Raw genomic sequence first — 21,227 nt, 5'->3', positions numbered from 1 at the left:
CAAAGAGGAATTCAAACAAATATCTAGCATATGTAGAGGGAAAAGTCAGAAAAGCTAAAGTGGCAGAATGAGCTCGGTTGCTAGAGAGATTAAGAACAATAAAAAGGGCTTTTGGGTATGTCTGAACAAAAAGTACAACCATCCCTCCGGATTGCGCGACAGTTAGGGGAGAGAGATCCTAGAGAATAGAAAATTCCATGAATAATGGGAGGAGGACTAGTGCGCGCACGTGTCTCCCTTCCGAAGTCTTAACAGCTCTAGCAAGCTGTCTGAGGCACTATAAGGGCAGGGCAAGTGTCGTTGGCCACTGCCTCCTTTCTTTCCCAAAGCTTGAGAGGGGTCCGGAGACCCCTTCATGCCTTGGGAGGGAAGAAAGGAGGGAGTGCTGGCCAGTGCCTCCTCTTTCCAAGGCTTGAGAGGGGTCTGGAGACACTTCTGCTTGGGGGGGAAGGAAAGAGAGCTGAATGGCCACTTCTTCCTTCTTCCCAAGCTTGAGAGGGGTTCCAATGCCCCCCTCATGCCTTGGGGACAAAGGAAGGAGGGCACCACCGGCAGGTTCAGGGAGTTGTATTATTCTCGAATCCATAGCTGCACACGCACACCCTCCCCAGCTTTTCTTTCCATCCTCTGCTTTTCTGTCACTCACAGGGGAAAGCCTGGGAGGGATGGAGGGGGAGGACTGGGCACACACACAGCTAGGGACTCTGCATAATCAAAGGCGCAAATCTGGAGGGAGACTGTAATTGTTATAGTTGGCCAGTGAAGAAAGCTGTAGGAACCACTACACCACAGTGGTTCTCTAAATTGATGCTGGAGTGGAGAGAATTCTATGGATATTGTGGGTTACTAAAAGACAAATAATGGGTTCAAGAACAATTAGAGTAAGTCCTAATTCTCCCTAGAAGCCAAGATGACTAACTAGAGACTGCTGTATTTGGAAATATCCTGGAAGACATTCCTCCCTAGAAAAAACAATCATTCCTGGTAGGTAGAAGGCAGCAGGAAAAGAGAAGACCTCATTACAGATGATAGTCTCAATCAAGAAGCCAGGCTCTGAGTCTGCAGACATGAGATAGAGCTGTGATTGACTCCTCATGGTCACCATAAGCTGAGAGTTGACTTGACAGTACTTTAACTTCCAGAAATACAGTTTAACAGCACATAAAATCAGTAGACCTTATCTCCTACAGAATTAGACCCCACATTTTTCAAGCTGTACATACAATTTTGCTAAACTATTACTCTCATTACATCTAACCAACAAAATGTTCTTATGAAACTGAAGCTTGGAAAGTTACTTCTTAAAAGTAGTCCATTCTCTTTACTCTCTGTAGGTGTTGAAAAGTAGCCTGTTGCTCTTTATTGAGAGGATGGGGTCATTATGTTACCGTGTTGCCTTTTACTTTTCTATTACTTTCCTCTGCTTTTTGATGGGGGCTAATTAGTATGAGTAAGAGAAAGGAATAAAACTGAAAAAGTTCCTGTTAAAATACCACTAACGATTCTTAAATGATAACATAAAAACAACTTTGCTTTATGTGATCTTTATATTCTTATTACCTCCTTATTATTACAGAAACAAGGTTACCTTTAACTCATTATTTACAAGCTATGATGAAAATAAAAAGTAATACAGTATGCTCAACTGACTAGCCTGTCTATAATCCATTTGTTAAGAAGCAAAAAAGCTTTTTGATATATTGAAATATATTTGAGTGCTGCATAATTTTTCAGTTGTTATGTTCCGGTGATTTTTTTGAGATGTAGCATTATCATCACTAAAATTGCTATATGTTTGATAGTATGTTCCTTCAGTCCTATTATTCCTGTAAGTACACAGAATAGAATTGTTCAACAGATCTGTAGGTCATACGTCTTGCCACAGTGAAAATAAAGGGATAAATCCAGTTTAAATTTTAAAATCTGCACTGAATAGTTTCTGCACTACATCTACACCTAATGGCAGTACTGATGGATGTTACCTTTTGTCAGGATTTTAAGTTCTATTTGTTCAGTAGAGACACGTAGGATGTTTGCTTTAAAAAATTGTTACACGCAAGGCAGCAGGAGTGGGCATGATCCTGGGGGGTCCAATTGTTATGTCCAAGACTCTATCCTGGATGGCCTGCCTGCCTGGTATATTTTCCGCCGGTTGGAAGTCTGTGGGCCACAAAACAGGCCAGTGACAAGGCTGGGAGGCTGTATGCTGGACCTCCAACTACAGTATGGAGCCTGTCCTTTGACACCGTTTTTCATTCCCATGCTTAGTTTTCACTGGTTTGCTCTGGATTTGGGATTTTTAAATTATTTTCCCTAAAGAAAAGTTAATTTCTGCAAGCTGCTGATCCCCCAAATATGGCAATAGCTCCCTCTTGTTGCCATCATTTTGGTTACATAAGGATCCACGATCACGCCGGAACTTGCTCTTTGTATATCAGATACTGCTATCCTATACTGGATTAATTATTACTTAAAATAATTTAAAAAATCAGGCATCTTAGTAAAAAATAGAATAGATATAAAATAATTATGGGTTCCAACATCCTGCATCCCTAATGAGTTCCTCCGCAGCCTTCCTCTGACAGCAAATCCTAGATTGACCCTTGAATGTAGATGACCAATGCAATCTTAAAAAGTAATTTATAAAGTTGCTTTCATTAGAATGTCATTATCTTTTCAGTCAGTTTGGTTCTCCCCCTTTCTACTGAACAGTCAAGATTTTCAATTAAGCTGCGTACTATACTAAGGAAAACTTGCCTGAATATCTTTATGCATTAAGTCTATAACACAGTGGTCTACATACAGTTAATAATCCCTACTAGACAGACCATTCAATCAACCAATGAATCAATGGTTTACTTGTCATTCAGCAACTGAGTCAATTCTATTTAGGATTAGCAATTGGATTAGGCCAGTAGATCAGTTTTCCTGTTACTTTTTTCTTCCACTGGAATTTCTTGACGAAGCAGGGTTTTATATTCGTATTACTACTACCTAAGTCCTGTTACTTTTGCAGTACCCATAGTGCCAAGTAACAGCCAAGCATTTACAGTCCAAAAATGATGGCATGATTCTAAGTAATAACATGCGGTTCTGACTATCACTGTACAGTTTCTACTATCTTTGAGATTGAAAATTCATTACTGATGGCTGAATGCCAATCCAATCCATATTACTGGATTTATAAAGCTCTGAAGAACAGCCATATTATAGCAATTAACGTAAAAGACATGATTGCAAATAGAGCCTAAATTATCTACAACTGTTGGACAACCTTCACCAATCTGACAGTTGCCAGATGTTTTGTATAACTATGCCCAGCATCCTCTACCAGCATATTCAATGGCCAGGGATCTTGGGATAATAATATTGAGAAGGGTTATGCCAGCTTTTAAGATCTGTAAAAAGTGGCAGTCTCGCATTTTAAAATTCTTAATTTATACCACTCCCTTCAATATTGAGTGGCAAAACAGATTTTTATTTTAGAAAACATGGCAATACCTATTATTTATTTTTTAAGAATTGGTCCTACTGAGTATTTATTTGTCCATTCATGATCAATAAATAATACCCTAACTATTCACAATCCAAAAAGCAAACAGAAACCAGGTTCATTACTTGTATACTCCACTTCATATACATTGCACATACACTACAAAAGGATTTGGGTACAGGGTTGAATTACAATAAGCAAGGGGTGCATCCAGACACTGGTTCATGTGTATATTATGTGTTTCTAATTCCATCTATTATTATTCTAGGGGGGAAAAGTTGTAGCTATGATGGTTATCACACATCACTTTTGTACTGTTATAGTGGTGGATTAGGACTGCCTTTACCTCTAATTTATCACACAATCTTGTGGCTCTCCTGGTGTTACACTGTAAAGTCAACAAGAATTTGATTTATTTGTGCTGGAAATAATCTGTCGATGGCTTTTTTTCCTGCTATAGCTCAGTAACTGGTCTGAGCATGAATGTCTCATTCCACTCCATTGTGAGAATGATTGAATGGTGGGTATGGAGTAGGTGTGATCTAGTTGTATCTCTGTTAGAATCTCCAAGTAAACTTCCAACAGGGACACCTCACACTACATTTGCCCCTCCGTTTTCGCAGACTTGGAATCCGCGTCCCTCGCCTGTTCGCCGGTGGCAAACGGAGGGGGACAAAATGGGGTGCACACCACCATTCAAGCCAATGGGGCTTTAATATTTTCTATTTTCATGGGGGGGGGTGTGGAATGGATGCCCCGCAAAAACAGAGGGGCAACTGTATTTCCAGTGCTTGGGTGGGGGGAACAAGAATTACCAAGAGAATAGCTGTGCTGATCAGTTTTCTAGGCTTTACACTCTTGAAACCCATTTTAGATTGTTTGAAACTTTTTAATAACAATGGTTTGCTGTTATAGTGCAATAATAGTGCAATCCTGAGCTGTTAACCCTTGGAAATCGCTATTCAGAAGCCTTTATTGTATGGAGGTGTTTTCCAAAGATCTCCTTCACTGTTTTAGTGCAGCACCACACACAATAGAGTTACTGCCACATTGTTGCTTAAATATTTTAAATTATTATTCATTTTACTTTTTTAAAAAGCAATAATGTAATAACTTTGTGATGTTAATTTAAAAAGCATTGAAGGGAAACCAATCATGACACAGGAGGTGGGGGCAAACAGCAATGTCAGAATTGAGGAAGTTGTAGTACAGAAAAGAAAACAGTGGAAGTCATGCTATCAAAAAGCATATGTACGGTGGGAATGATACACAGCATTCAGCTATGCAACTACAGCTTTGAAAGTACGGGTGAAGTGAAGCGGTTTTCACATGGGATCTGAAACAACTGACTGGTGTGATAAGCACCAACATCTCATTATACCTTCACCTTAAATTTACTCTTTTACTCCATGTGAGAAAAACCAAATGCTTTCCTCCACTTTTCTGTATTTAAAATATTAAAATTTAAAAGAGATATTTACCTGAAACTCTGGAACAGCAGGCTTTGTAATGGACTTCCTTTTCTTTGTAATGGTTTTTTTAGATATGGATTTTTTCCCTTGAATGGAAGATTTTTATATGTAAAAAATAAATAATGCATTAATAAAATCAATTTATGCATAGATTTGAAAACTAGAATGTAACAAACAAATTGTAACAGGCAACAACTGTCTTTCAGAGTAGAAATAAGTATGTATCTAGGCAGCTCTACCTGATTAAGCACAAACTATAGAGTGGCTGGTATTCAATACTGCAGTTACAGATTCATAACTTAAAGTTAAACATCTGTAACTGATCAGTATTGAGTAAGACTACTGTTATGTGAATGCCACCCCCAGCTGCTGGATTAGGCAAAGAGCTCTGTTCAACTGGCGATTAGGGTGCAAGGAGGACATTTCCCAACAATGAGTAGGCTGCAACTATCAGAAGCAGGACCTCATTAGGACCTCTGTTGCATGGCCTTGTCCCTGCTTTATTGCTGGTTGGAGGAGTACTGGAAACATCAGCCTCCTTCTGGCCCAATTGCCTAATGATAATGAACGGATCTACTTTGCTTAATCCAGTGGCTGGCTCTCAAGATGGACTGGGAGGGGGTGTGGTCAGGTGAGGATCTTAGCTACATCTCCTTAACTGGACGGCCAATCTAGAATTATCATTAACATGCTTATTTGTTTAAAATTAGGCCTACAACAATTTTTAAAGAATATTTTTATACATCATGTCACTGAAATCCCAGAATGTAGGACAGACAACAATGAAAACAATTCCTCTGATAGGCTCTATATTATTAATATCCCCAAGAGAGTCACATACAGCCCAGAATGGTGATTATGTCAACTCCCAAGACACTCTTTAAAACAAATTTATTTCAAGGCACCCTACATATACACACACACATTACTACTGCCCCATCACAAGCTGTATTTCTTCTATCTGCATCAAATGAATCCCATTTTGGGAGAAAGGTAGGATATAAAATAAATCTCATAAATAAATAAATAAATAAACAAATTTTACATGGCCGAAGCCCAAAGCTCTAAAGAAGGGAAACATCTCCAGTCCCCTACATTTGCATAAACCAACACTTTTTTTTTTAATCAACTACTTTTAAAAGAGCAAAGGGAAATTATACAAGGAAAACAACAACAACCAACCACAGAGTTTCAGGGAGGTAGCAGGCTCCACCAAAAGAAGAATGGAACACCTCCTTCCATTTACCCTATTATAGTTATGGTGTTATTCAACCTGTATACATCAAAGAGTTGTGAACAAGCATAATCTTTCATTGATTGACAGACTGGTTGACTGAATTTATACCCCATCTTTTCCCCCAGGATGGGAGCCAAGGCATCCTTTGTCCACTTGTACGTAACTCAGGATGAAGTATCTGCCTTATTATCCAGACTACAGACCAGACTCCTTTAGGAGTTACCTGCAAGGGGCCAAACATTGCATGGGGCCAGAAATTAATGATACCATCCTTTCCCCTTTTTTTCATCCCCTTCTCCCTCTTTTCAATGGAAACTGCAACAAAATATACACATGCACACCTGGGGCTTCTGGAGGTTCTGTTAAACTCTTAAAAATTAAGGGAGAAAAGAACATCATCTACAGATATCTGTTTATGTACCACTTGTAGCAGAAGCTTCCAGTCCCATACACAGAACGATATTCTTTGAATTATTATCATTATTATGTATATATACTAAAAGCAAACTCAGAACGCATGCAAATCCTTATGTAGCCAGAATATGTATCACATACAAGGTAAACCTGAGAGAATTGACAATGTACAAAAATACTTAGGGGGAAAAACAGTCCAGTAAGAACTTAGTGTATGTTTGATTGAGATGCTCTGCACTTAAGGTGGAATTTGTTTGAGTAGGTGTTAGTCCTACTGCTTTGCAAAATAATCAATACAAATGCCATTTGGAATTTATATCCCAGTCATTTTTTGTCTTTTGGGGGTGGGGGGAACCTTTACATGGTATATGGCTAAAACTTGGAGACTATGGACAACTTTTCAAGTCAGAAAAACATAAAATGCTCACTCAGTAGATCCAGTCCTGAAGGGGATTTATATGATTTCAAAAACTTTTCCACTTAGTGATCTGTGAGTTCTGCCTGGACAGATAAATTTCTCCTCAATATTCCACATATTTTGAACAATGGTGCAAATTTGATCATAAAAATGTTTAGTTTACAACTCATTAAAGCAGTCTACGGTCCAAAACACACTGCAGAAATAATCCACTTTGAGACCACCTTAACTGGGAATCCTGGGAACTGTAGTTTTGTGAGACATTTAGCCTTCTCTGTCAGAAAGAGCTCTGGTGTCACAATAAACTACAATTCCCAAGATTCCCTGGCACTGAGCCAGGGCAGTTAAAGCGGTCTCAAACTGGATTATTTCTGCAGTGTGTTCTGGACCTAAAACATCTAGGAAGGTATAATCTGTGCAATTTTTTTTAAATATAAACTTCTTATGATTATTTTAGGAGATAACAGTATGTAGTATATAAAACTACATAACTGCCCATGCATCAATATCTAATTTAATTAATGCAAACACAAAGCATTTTCCATAGTATTCTTCTTGCTGGACAAGACCTTTGCATACTATTATCTGAAGAAGATTATTAGAAGTCATTTGGGGAATTATTTTACAAATAACTAGACATGGTTTTCCACTAAAAATGGGTTTTGTGAAAGAAACAGTGGGTGTTTTGCACAAAAAATTCTGACACAGAAAACATTTCCTTTTTGTGCAAAATCATTTTTTTTGTACAAAAATAAAATATGTATTTCCATGAAATACTTTGCAAACTGTAAAAAAATCTTCACCTCTGCACGATTATTCTTGCACTGATCTATGTCTGTCAAGTGCCAACAAACCTATTATTCTGCAGGGAAACAAACAAATATTTTTTTCCATCCCTGAACTAGGTGCTGCACATAGGCATAGGCCCCCAGGGGGAAAGAGAAAAGACACAAGTGGTATAGAGAGCCAGAGGGATGCGGATGGTGGTAGGTTGTGAACTAGACACCCAACATGCCTGTTTTTAACTTAATGGGGGCCAGCAGAGAGGTTTAGTATTTTATTTAGGATGTTTTCCAAGAAACAGCAACACCCTGATTTAAATGGAAAATATAGTTTGTAAACTCATCAATTTCTATCTATTATAGCTTCAAATAAAGACATATTTTATTTGATGTTTGAGGAAAATGAACACTTGGTAATTTCAAGATTCTACCTATCTATGTGATTTAGTGAATCACACAGACAGAATCAATTTGAGTGAATATCTGTCTACTACTCTCTTTATTTAGAGTGTTTAAAAATAATTTCTCTGCAAATTATGTAAACTTCCCCTGCAAACCTGCCCCACAAAAATATACACATATGTTTCAGGTAAACAAAAAAAAAAAATAGGGAAGCTATACATTTGTTGATTATATGCCATACATGAAAGAATGTCTTAACAAATTAATTTCTGCTATTGGTTCACAGCATATGAAACAACCCAAAATAATTGATTAATTACATTAACTACAAAATGGTTAAGGAAGAATGGTGATGTAAGAATTAAATGCCACTCCTACATGGATAGTAGGCATAAAAACGGAACATACTGAATTTTCTGGAGCTCTTTACAATAAAATGTTAACAAGTTCCTGGTTTTTCTAGCCTTGTTATATTAAATTAAAATCAACCTTCTATTCAAATAAATTTAATAAGATATTGGTGAAGTATTTTAGAGGTTGGGAAAGTTGTTTCTTGGACTACAGTGTTCAGAATTCTCTAGCCAGAAAGACACAGCGACTGGAGGATTCTCAGAGTTATATTCAAAAAGTAACTTTTCCAAACTGCTTACAGTGCCCCAAAGTGCCAGGAGCAATGCAAGGATGGTTAAAGCTTCATGCATACTTCAGGCAAACAGTACCAGAAGAAATTAGTAAGTGTGGGCTAGGCTTATATTTAGCACGATCAGCTGCGTTTATTTAACACATCATAGGCTCTGACACAAAGAAAAATCTATCACAGAGAAAGATAAAATTACCATACAGTCAGCCCTTCTTATAAACGGATTTTTTTGTACATGGATTCAAGCATCCACAGTTTGAAAATGTTCAAAAAAAGTATAAATTTCAAATATCAAGCCTTGATTTTCCAATTTTTATAAGGGACACCATTTTGCTATGTCATTATATTTAATGGGACTTGAGCATCCACAAATTTTGTTATCCACAGGGGATCTTGGAACCAAAACCCAGTGTATAACAAGGCTCCACTGTATATATTTGACTGTAAGTCAGCCTCATGTATATTTGGAAGACATGTTTTGGGACCTAAATTATGGATTTTGATATAGACCGTGGATAAGTCAAGGGTAAACTTAGGGCTACATAATAAAGGATGAAAAGGATGAAACAAAGAAACTGATGCCAAAGAATGCTGCTATTTTCCCATCCAGGCATTCAAAAAGGCCATAAGCGGTACCACAGTGGAGAGAGTAAAGGGGTTTGGTGCTTCTTTTAGGTTCTCCTGGGATGGACTAAGATCTTACCTTTTGCCACTCTACTCTGAGAAGAGGATGGTTCCTATTTTGATAAGAGTACTTACACTGACCTTTAGATAAGTCAACCCAGATTTTTTGGATTGATTTTTTGACTAACATTTCTAGACTTCTACATGAGTATACACAATAATGTTCTATGTAGTATCTAGCACACTTTATTCTTAAGGCTCATAGAAGATAGGAAGCTGGCAGATTTGTCATTGGATTTCCCACATTTTTCATGTTTTTAATTCCAAGTACTGTAGTTGTGGCACTTGGTGAAATGGATTAGACAAGGGCAAAGAAGAATGGGGGTGTTTGTTTCTTACCCTCTTCTGCACAAATTCAGTCTAAATAATGTATAGCCTTAAAAGTTGCTACTTGTAAAATGAAGAAAACACCTAATGCTAGTTAATTAATACTGTGCAGTCTCAAGCTAAAGAACTGCACAATGACTCTCAGATTTATTTATTTTTGTGCATCTTAAATTTTTGTTCTGTAAGCAGTGAGATCTTTTTTCCAGTGGCTACTGCTACACTGTACAAAATCAGGGCAAGAAAAAGTAAGCCTAATGCTTACGCATCAGAAGGTGTTTTTTTTAAAGTCACTGTGAAATATATGGCATACTAGTTCTAGAGATTTAGTGTGCTGGATTAGAATTTGGGAGGTCTCAGTTTAAGCCTCTGGACACCCCCAAACATGAAACTTACTGGGTGACCTGGAGACAGCTATCTTTCTCTCAGCCTGAGGATAATGTAGAAAATAAGAAAGCCACTGATATTACCTGGCACTCGTTAAAGGAACGGCAAGATATAAGTGTAACAAACAAATAAAGTCTTTAAATACAAAGCAACCAGTTCTGGTGATTTTTTAAGATCTGTAACAAATGTATGCATTGTTCAAATCATCTTCGCATCATATCACCTTACCAGATTTGTGCTTCTTGTGTTTTGCTTTCTTTTTCATCAGGAGTAATTTATTCTGTAGCTCAGGTTTATAAGATTTCAGCGAGTGGAGGTGAAGTTCACGTTTTCTCTGAAGGTTTTCATTTAAAATACTTTTCAATTTCTTTTTTTTCTTTTTCTTCTTCTTTGCTCGTACTTTGTTAAACCTTAGTGTTTTGTTTTCTACAGAGAGCTCTGAAGGTACATCTTTAGGAACTTTGGGGCAATTCATGTCTGGATGATCACAGTGATTCCCATTCACATGCAGGTGGCAGGTTTTGAGAGTGTTCTCTTTTAATGGAGTGGCCTCTGTTTTCACTATTAAAGATTCCACACATTTTTCTCCATTTTCAACAATCCGAATTTCTCCTGGGCTGAGAGGCCCCACAAATCCAACATTCTCTCCTGGAACAATGGCCCTATCTCTATTTTCTTTACAGCAGTCTGTTGTAAAGTCACAGTCCTTGTGAATATTTTCTTCACAGCTGGGTTTCATTTCTTTTTCTGGCATGACATTCAAGAGGTCCAAGTGGGTTTTTGCTGAGCAAATATTTTTTCCAAGTGCTGCCTTTGTTTGGAATAACAGCCCCTTAGCACTAACTTCTCCGTTGCTTTTAATGGTATTTTCACACTTCACTTTCTCCAATTTAATCCGTGGTACTCTTTTTACCTTAATGGGAGAAGCTGGAAACTCAGGGGCATAGAAAGGCTTCTGTTTGTAAATCCGCACATCTGCACCACAGAACTGTGGGAAATGAACATAGGCATGTTCTAAGTAGTCATAACCCAGAATCACTTCCCTGCACTCATGAATAGGTTGACCAAGTACGGCATCTTGAACATCCTTTTGAGTCTCATATACAAAGTCACAAAGGCCTTTTAGCAGCCATACTTTTTGACAAAATGGGAGGTCATGAAATGGTTTTTCCTCCAAAGGATTAGTTTCTCCGAGGACTTTAAAAAATTGAGGACAAAGACCAAGCTTTTCTGCACAACCATCTGGATTATCAGTTTGTCCCACAGCTGTATACCACTGCTGTACTTTCTGCCTAAGTGCTGCTTCCCAAGTTCTGTAAGGGAGAGTTGGTCTTCGATGCAAGGTAGATCTTCGGTTTGGAGGACTCAATAAAGAAGTCATTATTTTAGATAGAAAAGCACTGCACTGGGGCATCAAAAGGCAGCGCTCCAATTCATAAAATACTATTTCTGGCAAGTTTAAAATATGTTGTGCTAAACAAAGGAAATGGCCAATTGCTGGAATTTCCCACATATTTTCCATCCGGTTTGGTGCTGCTTGAGATAAAAGGGACTTTTCCCATTCCTCAATTTCTTTTTGACTAGCTTCTTCTGCCTCTTTCCGTTCTTGTTCTCGAAGTCTAATAAAATAAAAACAATAACAATTCCAGTTTAATATTAAAAACAGAAACAAATAAAAATAAAAATGATACCTAAAAGCAAAATAGAACACATTATTGTCAAAAGATTGTTAACTTAGTATTTGATTCTATGATTCTATGATAATTCAACAATACTGAAATATAGAACTCCAACAGGTGCTGGCTAAAATGGTGGAGACTGACATGTATGTGTCTCTGGGCACTGCAGCTATGAGACAGGGGTCAGCGACACATAATAGTCATAGGTGCCAGGGTAACCCCACCCCCATACTTTCTTTGCTAGCTGCTCCTCTAATTCATTTTTTAAAAAAATTAATGGCAAAAATGGTTATGGCAGTTAAGATTACGTGAAAACCACAATTCTGGCCTGTCTCCTACATTTCCATCATTAAGAATTTTAAATGAGGGGTAGGTGCAGGTATCAAGAAATAAGAAAGAAAAAGATAACTCCATGTGGTAAACTAGGTGGGAGAGGATTTGGTGAGTAGCAAGAAGCTTAGACAGGGAAATTAGGGAAGCAGTTGTATACAATTTGGATTTTTAGGAATTATTTATGTGTCTGGTTGCTTCCTATGTGGAGCGGGTGTCCTGTGGGTTTTTAGGTTACTTATCCCTTAGCCTCACTAGTTTACACTTCTGTGAAATGCATGTACTGTATTGTATGAGCAAAATAACTGGGTTCAAAGGAGTAGCCTCGTGCCCTGAGACTCAGACATCCACCTCCATGTTGTATTTAGTTACAAGGGCTGGTTGCTTATCTTTTAACTTCAACAGTTTGGTCCCTGTGAAGTGGTAGTGCCTGTACACCATGACAACTATTTTCTGATGGTAGCCACAATACTTTTTCAATATTCAGAATGTGCCTATCAGCAGTCTGATGGAGATACCCAAGAATAATATATCCCTCCAGTCCATCTGCCTTGGTCCAGGCCTTGGAGGTAGAGAGGAACTGCTGGACCTCTTACCCTTTCCCTCCACCATTCTCTTCTCCTTCTGTGTCATGTCTTTTTAGATTGTAAGCCCGAGGGCAGGGAACCGTCTAACTAAAAAGATTGTATGTACAGCGCTGTGTACATTTACAGTGCTTCATAAATAAAGGTTAATAATAATAATATACAAATCCTTACCCAATGCACTTGTTTTTCTCATTTATTCTTCATTTCATGTAGTACAATTCATGCAAATGCAGCAGGTCATTTTTCCCTCTAGCTTTTCCACATGTACATCTCATGCACATAATTAACTTATAGCACAAACAACTGAGATCTGCAACAAACTGTTCCAGTATATCTTCCTTTCTAATCAGAATGCTGCTGTTCAAGGTTTTTTTCTAAGTAGTGCATTCACACCTATGCTCTCTACCCCGATTTTCTAACTCACACAACAAAATCAAGATGGGAATGCTCAGCATTCAAGGGGTGGAGTTTGGGGGTGTTCTCACTTAAATCAGTGTGTGTGTGTGTGGTCTTTTTGGGGTTTGTTTTGTTTGTTTTGTTTGTTTGTTTGTTTGTTTTAGTTTTAGCACAGATCTTGTATTTCACCAAACTGCAGGATGCCTCAAACATGATACCTCTTTTATTTATTGATGGATCTCCTTCTTCCATAATTCTGCTATTTGAATATGGCACTACAGGAAATCTAAACATTATCTCTCAATCAACATTTCAAAAAAAGAAAAAGGTGGGAAGAGCTCTATATGCTGTTCATAAGACACTTAGAAGTTTACTGTTTGGCAAGTAAGCAAAGGGGAGGCTGACATAATCAGGGAATTTATTGTTCCAAAATGCTGAAAACTTTCTGAAGTAACACATAAAAATGGAATGATAAAAGGAGAAAGAACTTATATTTAATTACAACATGCTATTGAAAATGAAATTTTCAGTGTAATACCAGCAAGTATAATATTGGAATAGCGACCCTGTACATTTTTGCATATTCTATCTAATATGATATACAGTACTAGTCAGCAACATAAAGTAGCAATCATAAAGACATATCATTGTTAGCTTGTGCTAATGTACAAACGTTACATTTTCATGTGATCAGATATCTTATTCAAGCAATTAAAAGTAAAGATTTAATATCCACCCCCAATATTTGCCACAGCACTGTTACTACATATCCTGTAAATTCCTTGCTTTGCATTTTTCTTAATTAGTCTATAGCAGAATAACAAGATTTAGTAGCAGGTTCTGCTCCAGGGGTTAGCTGAACTGCCTTTGTTGGGCAATGGCCCCCTGTCTGTGAGGCTCCATCCAACTGGAGAGTAGTCCACTGGGCTGCCTACCATCTCAAAGGCTCAGTGACATGCACCAGGAGACTGTAACTACTTCCATTTCTCCTTTGTATATAAATCCAAGCAGCAAGCACATTCAGATGTGTAGGCCTGGTGCACTCTGTGCCCTTGCCAAGCCAGAGCTGTATGCTAGCAGTTAGTCCTCTTGGTTGTAGAAATGGGACAGAGTGCCATGCCTACATATCCAGATCTGCTGTATCAGCATTTTAGCTCTGCTACCCCCTCTGGGGTGAAGCCAGAATAATTATATTCCTTGCCACGACTTGGTAACTTCCTCAGTTCCTACAACAGCAGCTTGCAACCACATAGTGGCATACAATTAGGGGCTTACTGGAGACGCCTCAGAATGCAGCAAGCTGCTTTCAGTATGAAATTCAGATAATTTTATAAGGGTTTTAGGGGAGGGACCCTAGGTTAGTGGTGGAGTACATATCTTGCATGCCAACAGTTCTAGTGTCAGTTCTTCAGGGGAAAATCCCTCCCCTGAAATCTTAGAGAGTGGCTGCCAGTCAACTTGACAAAACTGGAATTGAGGGATAAGTAGTATGACCTATAACAGGCAGCTTCCTATGTTCTTAAACTAGATTCTAACAACCCCAATACACACAAGCAGAAGTCAAAATGTCATTCACGGGCTGTGAGAGTAGGGAAAAAGCAGAAGAGAGAATGCTATTGTAAGTACAGTACATCACTTGTTGCTCCTACTGGAATGAGTAAAAATGCCAAGTACTGTACAGTATTTATTTAGCCCCAATGTAGTCACATACCAAATTTCTAACATCTCAGCAAATGTTTCTTTCTAACCAAGTATTTTACTGTAATTTTTAAAATTACATTCAGTACCTGTTACAATTATGTTAGGGATGGGATGGATTGATTTAAGCTAAGGTGATATGGATCACTGATTTAAATAATATTTACTTCATCAAGAATAAACAGTGATTGAAATCAAGCTTGCCAAAGTTAATTCTTAACACTTTAAAAAATTTATTGGGCAAATCTTATCACCTAAAGATATTTGTAACTCAGAACAGTATTTTATAGCATTAAGAAGGCCATATTTAGTATAATATTTTAGGTAACTTGATCTTTATTACTTAAAGAAATAGCCACGGTAGTCTAGATGATTATGCAAAGAGATCTTATAGCATCTTTGAGACTAACTGAGAGAAAGACGTTGGTAGCATAAGGTACTAATCAGCAGAGGCATTCCTGCACCAGGTCTCACCCCTCACCACTATGTGTGGGGTGGGACTTCTAGGGTGCTTTCTAGGCATGCGCACATGCACGCTAGCCAGAGTATGTCAGAGTAGCGCATGCGTGGGCAGGGTGGAGAGGCAAGCAACCAGAGAAACAGGTGAAGTGGGGTGGGGTGGAGTGGCGCATGCTGGCTGGAGCGGCATGTGTGGACAGGCAGGGTGGAGAGGCACATGGGAGGTAGGCAGGCAGGCAAGCAGCCAGAGATGTGTGCGGGAGGCGGGCAGGCAGGGTGGAGAACGGAGAGGCAGGTAGGCAGTAAAGAGTGGTGTGTCCGTGTGTGTGTGAAGTGGCGCGTGTGGCCTGGAGTAGTGCGTGCATGGGAGTCAGGACGGTGGCACATGCACATGTAGATGGCACGGGGGGCTGACTAGGTGTCACTCCTTCTCAGGTGTCAACCGGTGCGGTCCTCATCCCCGCAGTGACGGTACTGCTAATCAGAGTAGAGAACACAAGGGACATCCAGTCCAACTCCCTGCCATGCCGGAAAACACAACCAAAGCATCCCCGACACATGGCCATCCAGCCTTTGTTTAAAAGCCTCCAAAGAAGACTCCACCACACTACGAGGCAGTGTATTTCACTGTCTAACAGTATTTGCTGTCAGGAAGTTCTTCCTAATGTTTAGGTGAAATCTCTTTTAATGTAGCTTAAATCTATTGCCCAGTGTCCTAGTCACTGGAGCAGGAGAAAACAAGCTTGTTCCATCCTCAATATGACATCCCTTCAAATATGTCACCTCTTACCTTACCTTGCCCAGACAAAACATACTCAGCTCCCTCAGTCGCTCTTCACAGGGCATGGTTTCCAAACCTTTCACTATTTTGGTCACTCTCCTCTGGACACGCTTCAGCATGTCCAAAGTCCTTTTTGAATTTTAGTGACCAGAACTCGACATAATATTCCAGGTGAGGTCTAACCAAAGCAGCATAAAGTAGTACTTCCCTCAGTCTAGACACTATACTTCTACTGACGCACCAGAAGATTATATTGGCATTTTTAGCTGCTGCATCACATAGTTGACATATGTTCAGCTTGTGGTCTACTAATACTTCCAGATCTCTTTCCCATGTACAATTGTCAAGCCATTTGTCACCCATCACTTGGAGCAAGCACACGACTGCTACCCCAATCTGGCCCTTCACCAGTGTTTTAAACCGACTTCTGAAAAGGAGTTTTTCTCTGCTCCTTTTCAAGCCGGCTCTTCCTGGTTTGGGCAGCATCAGCACAGCTTCCGGCGCTGTTTGGGGCATGTGTTTGGAGCATCTAAACACCACACCACAATGTAGCCTGAAGGCAGACCATTTGGCACATCTGTTTCAGCCTCTAGTCTATGAAAGCTTATGTTATCAACTTGTTTCACTCATTTGATCTTTATTAATTCATGAAACAGTATATAATGGTGGGATACAGACCGCCCAAAAAGGGCAGTCTGCCCGCGCCTTGTTTTGCTGCACGAGGGAGCTGCAGTGGACAAACTGTGTGGCTTCCTCACACAACAAAAAGGACCCGCAAAAAGTAGGTCCTTCTTGCGGCGCCATAAGGACATCACAGTGCGCCAATGGCACACTCGTGACGTCCTTATGACACCAGGACATGTGGACGCTAAGCATCCGTCACATCAAAATGGCAGCGCCCGTGTATACAGGGTGCCGTCATTTTTATGCCCCCGTCACGTGCTAGGGGTAAGGCCAATATGGGTGGTGCACCCTCGGCCAACCCCTAGCACGTGACGGGGGCATCGCAAAGACCCGTCTGGAGAGGGCCAATGTCAGCTTTCAGAGCAGAAATTAAGGATGGTTAAGAACTAGATCACACATAAACAATGGGCTAAACCAGGGTAGACACCATGCCAGCCCCTTTGGGACATAGGTAGTCGTACCCCCCATGTCTGCATCTCAAATCCAAAAATAGATCAATTACACCATGCCTACCCCAACCTAAACCCAACATTAGTCCTATCTACTTCAGACCCTTTGAAATGAATGAGATTGATTAGTTTTAACTACTTCGATTAATTTCATTATGCTGGATTGGTCTAAACTGAATTTAACAAATAGCAATACGATTTTATTAAATTAAATCTTTAACAATTCTATCCTGCTTGTCTCTTTCACACATAACTTCAGTAGGAAAAACAGAAACTGAAAGCACAGATGTTTCAAGAAGCATGAGGTGATAGTTAGGCTCCAGTGAGTCATTTCCATAAAAGGAAAAAAAATGAAAGGAATATCCGTATTTGACTGGTACACAATTCTATGTGCATGTGACAGAGCAATTAATTATCTGTTATGAGTCTGTAAGAGTAGACATATCATGCTTTGCAGAAGTAAGGGGAAAGCTTCAGAAGACAAAGTTCCCTGGAGAATTATTTGGATTACAATATATTTTTCATCCTGAATGTGATCTGTTCACTGCCATACAGGAGCTCCATGATTATGTTTGGAAAATGTTTATTTATTTATTTTATGCCAATGTTTTCCATGTTTCTTCCCAAAACTGATGTTTACAAAGTGTACGATACATGCCCACAGATATACATGCTTGTATCAAAAGGACAATCATGTGAACTGATCCTGGATTGTGCACGTGAAGAAATATAGGAAAAATAAAGTGTTTTACTCAAAATGAAATTAACATTTACAGTCTTCTTGATGGTATGCGCTGAAAATGTTTCCTCAAATCAGTTCAGCCTGCCACAGACAGGCACCCTCTAGATGTGCTGGACTACATCTCGTATCACTCCTAGTCACTGAAAATTATTAAAATTTCATTCACAAATAAATAAGGATTTTCTATACCTTGGCTTAATTATAAATAAGAATAGAGACTGTAGTCAAGAAGATGACTAGAACTTGGAAGGACAAATATGAAGGAACTTCCGGCTGGACTTCCCAGACTAGGTTAGATCCATTAGATCCATTAGACTTGCCTCCCCCTCTATTGACACCTCTATTGCTACTGATACCAAAATTGTTTGATACCATCACCCCCATCACCCCTCCTTTAGAGGAATATTCATTTCTTCCGCTAATCTGCCCGGAATTTTAATGTATTCCTATTGGATAGTTTTAAATTCTTTGTGTTTAATCTTTTTTTATGAGTCAATCACTGTTTTTATGATTGGGGGGAGGTTTTTAAATTGTAATATTTAATTGTTTGATGTTTTATTTATACTGTTGGAATCCGCTTTGATTCCTTCAGGAAAAAGCGGGATACAAATAATAATAATAATTAAACAAGAACCTGAACTGTAATACTACTGTATATCATTGAATCAGAATTGCACATGCCATATTTCTGACCTCTAAGCAAGGTTGTGAAAGCTGGACAGTTAAGAAAGCTGACAGAAAGAGAATCAACTCATCTGAAATGTGTGATGCTGGGCGAGAGTTTATGCATACCGTTGACTACCAAAAAGGGAAATGCATGGATCCATGAGTATATCAAGGTTGGACTCTCCCTAGAAACTAAGAAACTAACTGAGATTGTTGTACTTTGGACATATCAGAAGAAGACATAATTCCTTAGAAAAGACAATAATGCTAGGTAAGGTAAAAGGCACACAGAAAGAGAGAAACCTCAGTATAGGTGGATATTCAGGCAAGCAAGCTATGGCCCTGAGTCTACAAGACCTGAGCAGGGTAGTTGATGACAGGAGTTGCTATTACAACCAACGGGAACTGAAGTCTCACGGTTTTTGGCATCTGCTGGGGGGTGGGGTGGCCTCTGGAATGGAACCTACACAGATATGAAGAACCAACTGTCTCTTCTTTTCTGTAACTATGCAATATCAACACAATTTTTTTTAAAAAAATCTGACAATTATATAGCCTACATTTGTACTTAATGTTAAATCATGATTTAATGCTACATGGATGAGAGTCTCTAGAGCCAAAGCAAAGGGTTTGACTCAAGTGTCTTTTCCTCTTGTCCTCTTCGCTCTTATACAACTGGAAACAGGGACGTAGCCAGGATTTTAAGAAGGGGGGGGGTCAAGACTAAGTGCCACCATTATAATGGGGCTTGGGCACGGTGGTGCAGCAGCACGCACCATTCATTTTTCTAATGGAAGAGGGGGGTCCGGACCCCAAGGACCCACCCCCCTTGGCTACGTCCCTGCTGGAAATAAGACTTAACCAGAATTCAGTTTCTGTGATTCCTGACTTGCCATTAAACACAATTCATTAATTGTTATAAAAGTCAGATAAACAACCTATGGTTTAAAGATTGTTTCTTTAACAGCTGATTGAATCATTCCAGGTCTATCACATAACATAAAAAAAAAACAAGGAGAACAGAAACTGAAACTTGGCTAAACCCTTTTCCTGTATGTATGGGAGAAAGAGAAACCAGAGTCATGGACTCAAAGCTTCCTTCAGCCTAGTAGAGGCTCATGCACATAGCACAAAATCACATATTAGTGTTGTACAAGAACAGACTGAAGATGTTTTACTGCTCTTCAATATATCACTGAAGATAGAAACACACTAAGCACAGAGAGGATATCTATTTATCTCTTTCCCCTGCCATTCCTTGTGGCTTATTATATTCAGCTTTAGTGTAAAACAATTAGTGCTGGCATGTTAAAATATATTTTAATGTATAATAACTACACTGACATGTCTTACAACTGCTCTGGACATGACATGACAGTCCCATGTGAAATACCTCATCCTTGTTCAACTGAAGTCTTCCTACACAGCTGTAATTCCAGAAAACAGAATAAAACCTAGCCTCGTTTGAGAATAAGAATCTACTTGCTTCATTGTATCAACCATCCATAAATATACTACAAGCATGACAAGTCCACACAAGAAATAATTACTTTCACAACTTTCAAACATTCAAGCACACAAATAATGAATCATCCCTTTAAGATATTTGGCACCCAGACACCAATGTCCAGATTAATACTTTGATATTTCTGAATACAGTGGTCCTTTGGTATCCACAGGGGATCTGTTCTGGATCCCCCCAATACCAAAATCCGCGAGTGTTCAAGTCCCCATAGTACTCAATGGTGCCACAGCCACACGGCTTCCCCACCATGAGACTTCGCCACCCCATCCCCCCCGAAGCCCACCTCACTGTTCTTACTGCAGCAGGGGGCTGCCTTTTCTTCCTCCTCTTCCCCGCCTTCTCCTCCTCTTCTCCTCTTACACCCTCCTGTCACCAGTGCGATGGCTCTTCCTCCTCTTCTTCCCCGCCTCCTTCTCTTACCCCCTCCTGTTGCTGCTGCTACCACTCTTCCTCTTTTTCCTTCCTCCTTCTCCTCTTCATCCTGCCTCTGTCTCCGCTTCTCCTCCTCCTTTTCCTTCCTCTTCTTCCCTGCCTCTTCTTCCCTTCTCCTCCTCCTCTTATCCTCCCCCACTACCACCACCAATCAGCTTTTCCAGTCAGATGTATAGTCCAGGCATACATTTCTGACATGCTTCCACACATTGAGCATGATTCAGTAACAACGGTGGGAGCTTTCCAAACCAACTAGACTATCGAATAATTAAATTCATACATTTCAGACTCTCTCTTTGTTTTCCCACATACTCCCAGTTAATGCAATCTCGCCGGTACATCAGTAATATCTTACACTTAATTAATAACCATCTGCTATATTCAGCATACAAAGAGGAAGAAAACAATTTTGACTGTGGGCTGATATCTGAATTAGCAACCATCAAATTCACTGGGTATAATTAAATACTCTCCCAGCACAATGAAATGCTTTGCTATTAAACAACTGATGTGAAAAGACAATTATGTTACAAAACTATACAGAAA

At 39.3% G+C, this 21,227-nt stretch overlaps 1 protein-coding gene across 4 annotated transcripts in view; it reads right to left on the bottom strand.

Moving 5' to 3' along the window:
* Positions 1-21,227, bottom strand: part of KIAA2026 (KIAA2026 ortholog) — a 58,295-nt gene that overhangs the window by 14,778 nt on the left and 22,290 nt on the right. For all 4 annotated transcript variants that reach the window (XM_042450278.1, XM_042450279.1, XM_042450277.1 and 1 more), the window contains 2 exons: positions 10,482-11,872; positions 4,975-5,051 (listed from right to left, as the gene is read on the bottom strand). In XM_042450278.1, coding sequence (XP_042306212.1) covers positions 4,975-5,051; positions 10,482-11,872 — 1,468 coding nt within the window. The remainder of the gene's footprint in view (positions 1-4,974; positions 5,052-10,481; positions 11,873-21,227) is intronic.

Source organism: Sceloporus undulatus, chromosome 2, assembly GCF_019175285.1.
Source record: "Sceloporus undulatus isolate JIND9_A2432 ecotype Alabama chromosome 2, SceUnd_v1.1, whole genome shotgun sequence".
Lineage (NCBI taxonomy): Eukaryota > Metazoa > Chordata > Lepidosauria > Squamata > Phrynosomatidae > Sceloporus > Sceloporus undulatus.
This window is presented reverse-complemented; position numbering and strand designations above follow the sequence as displayed.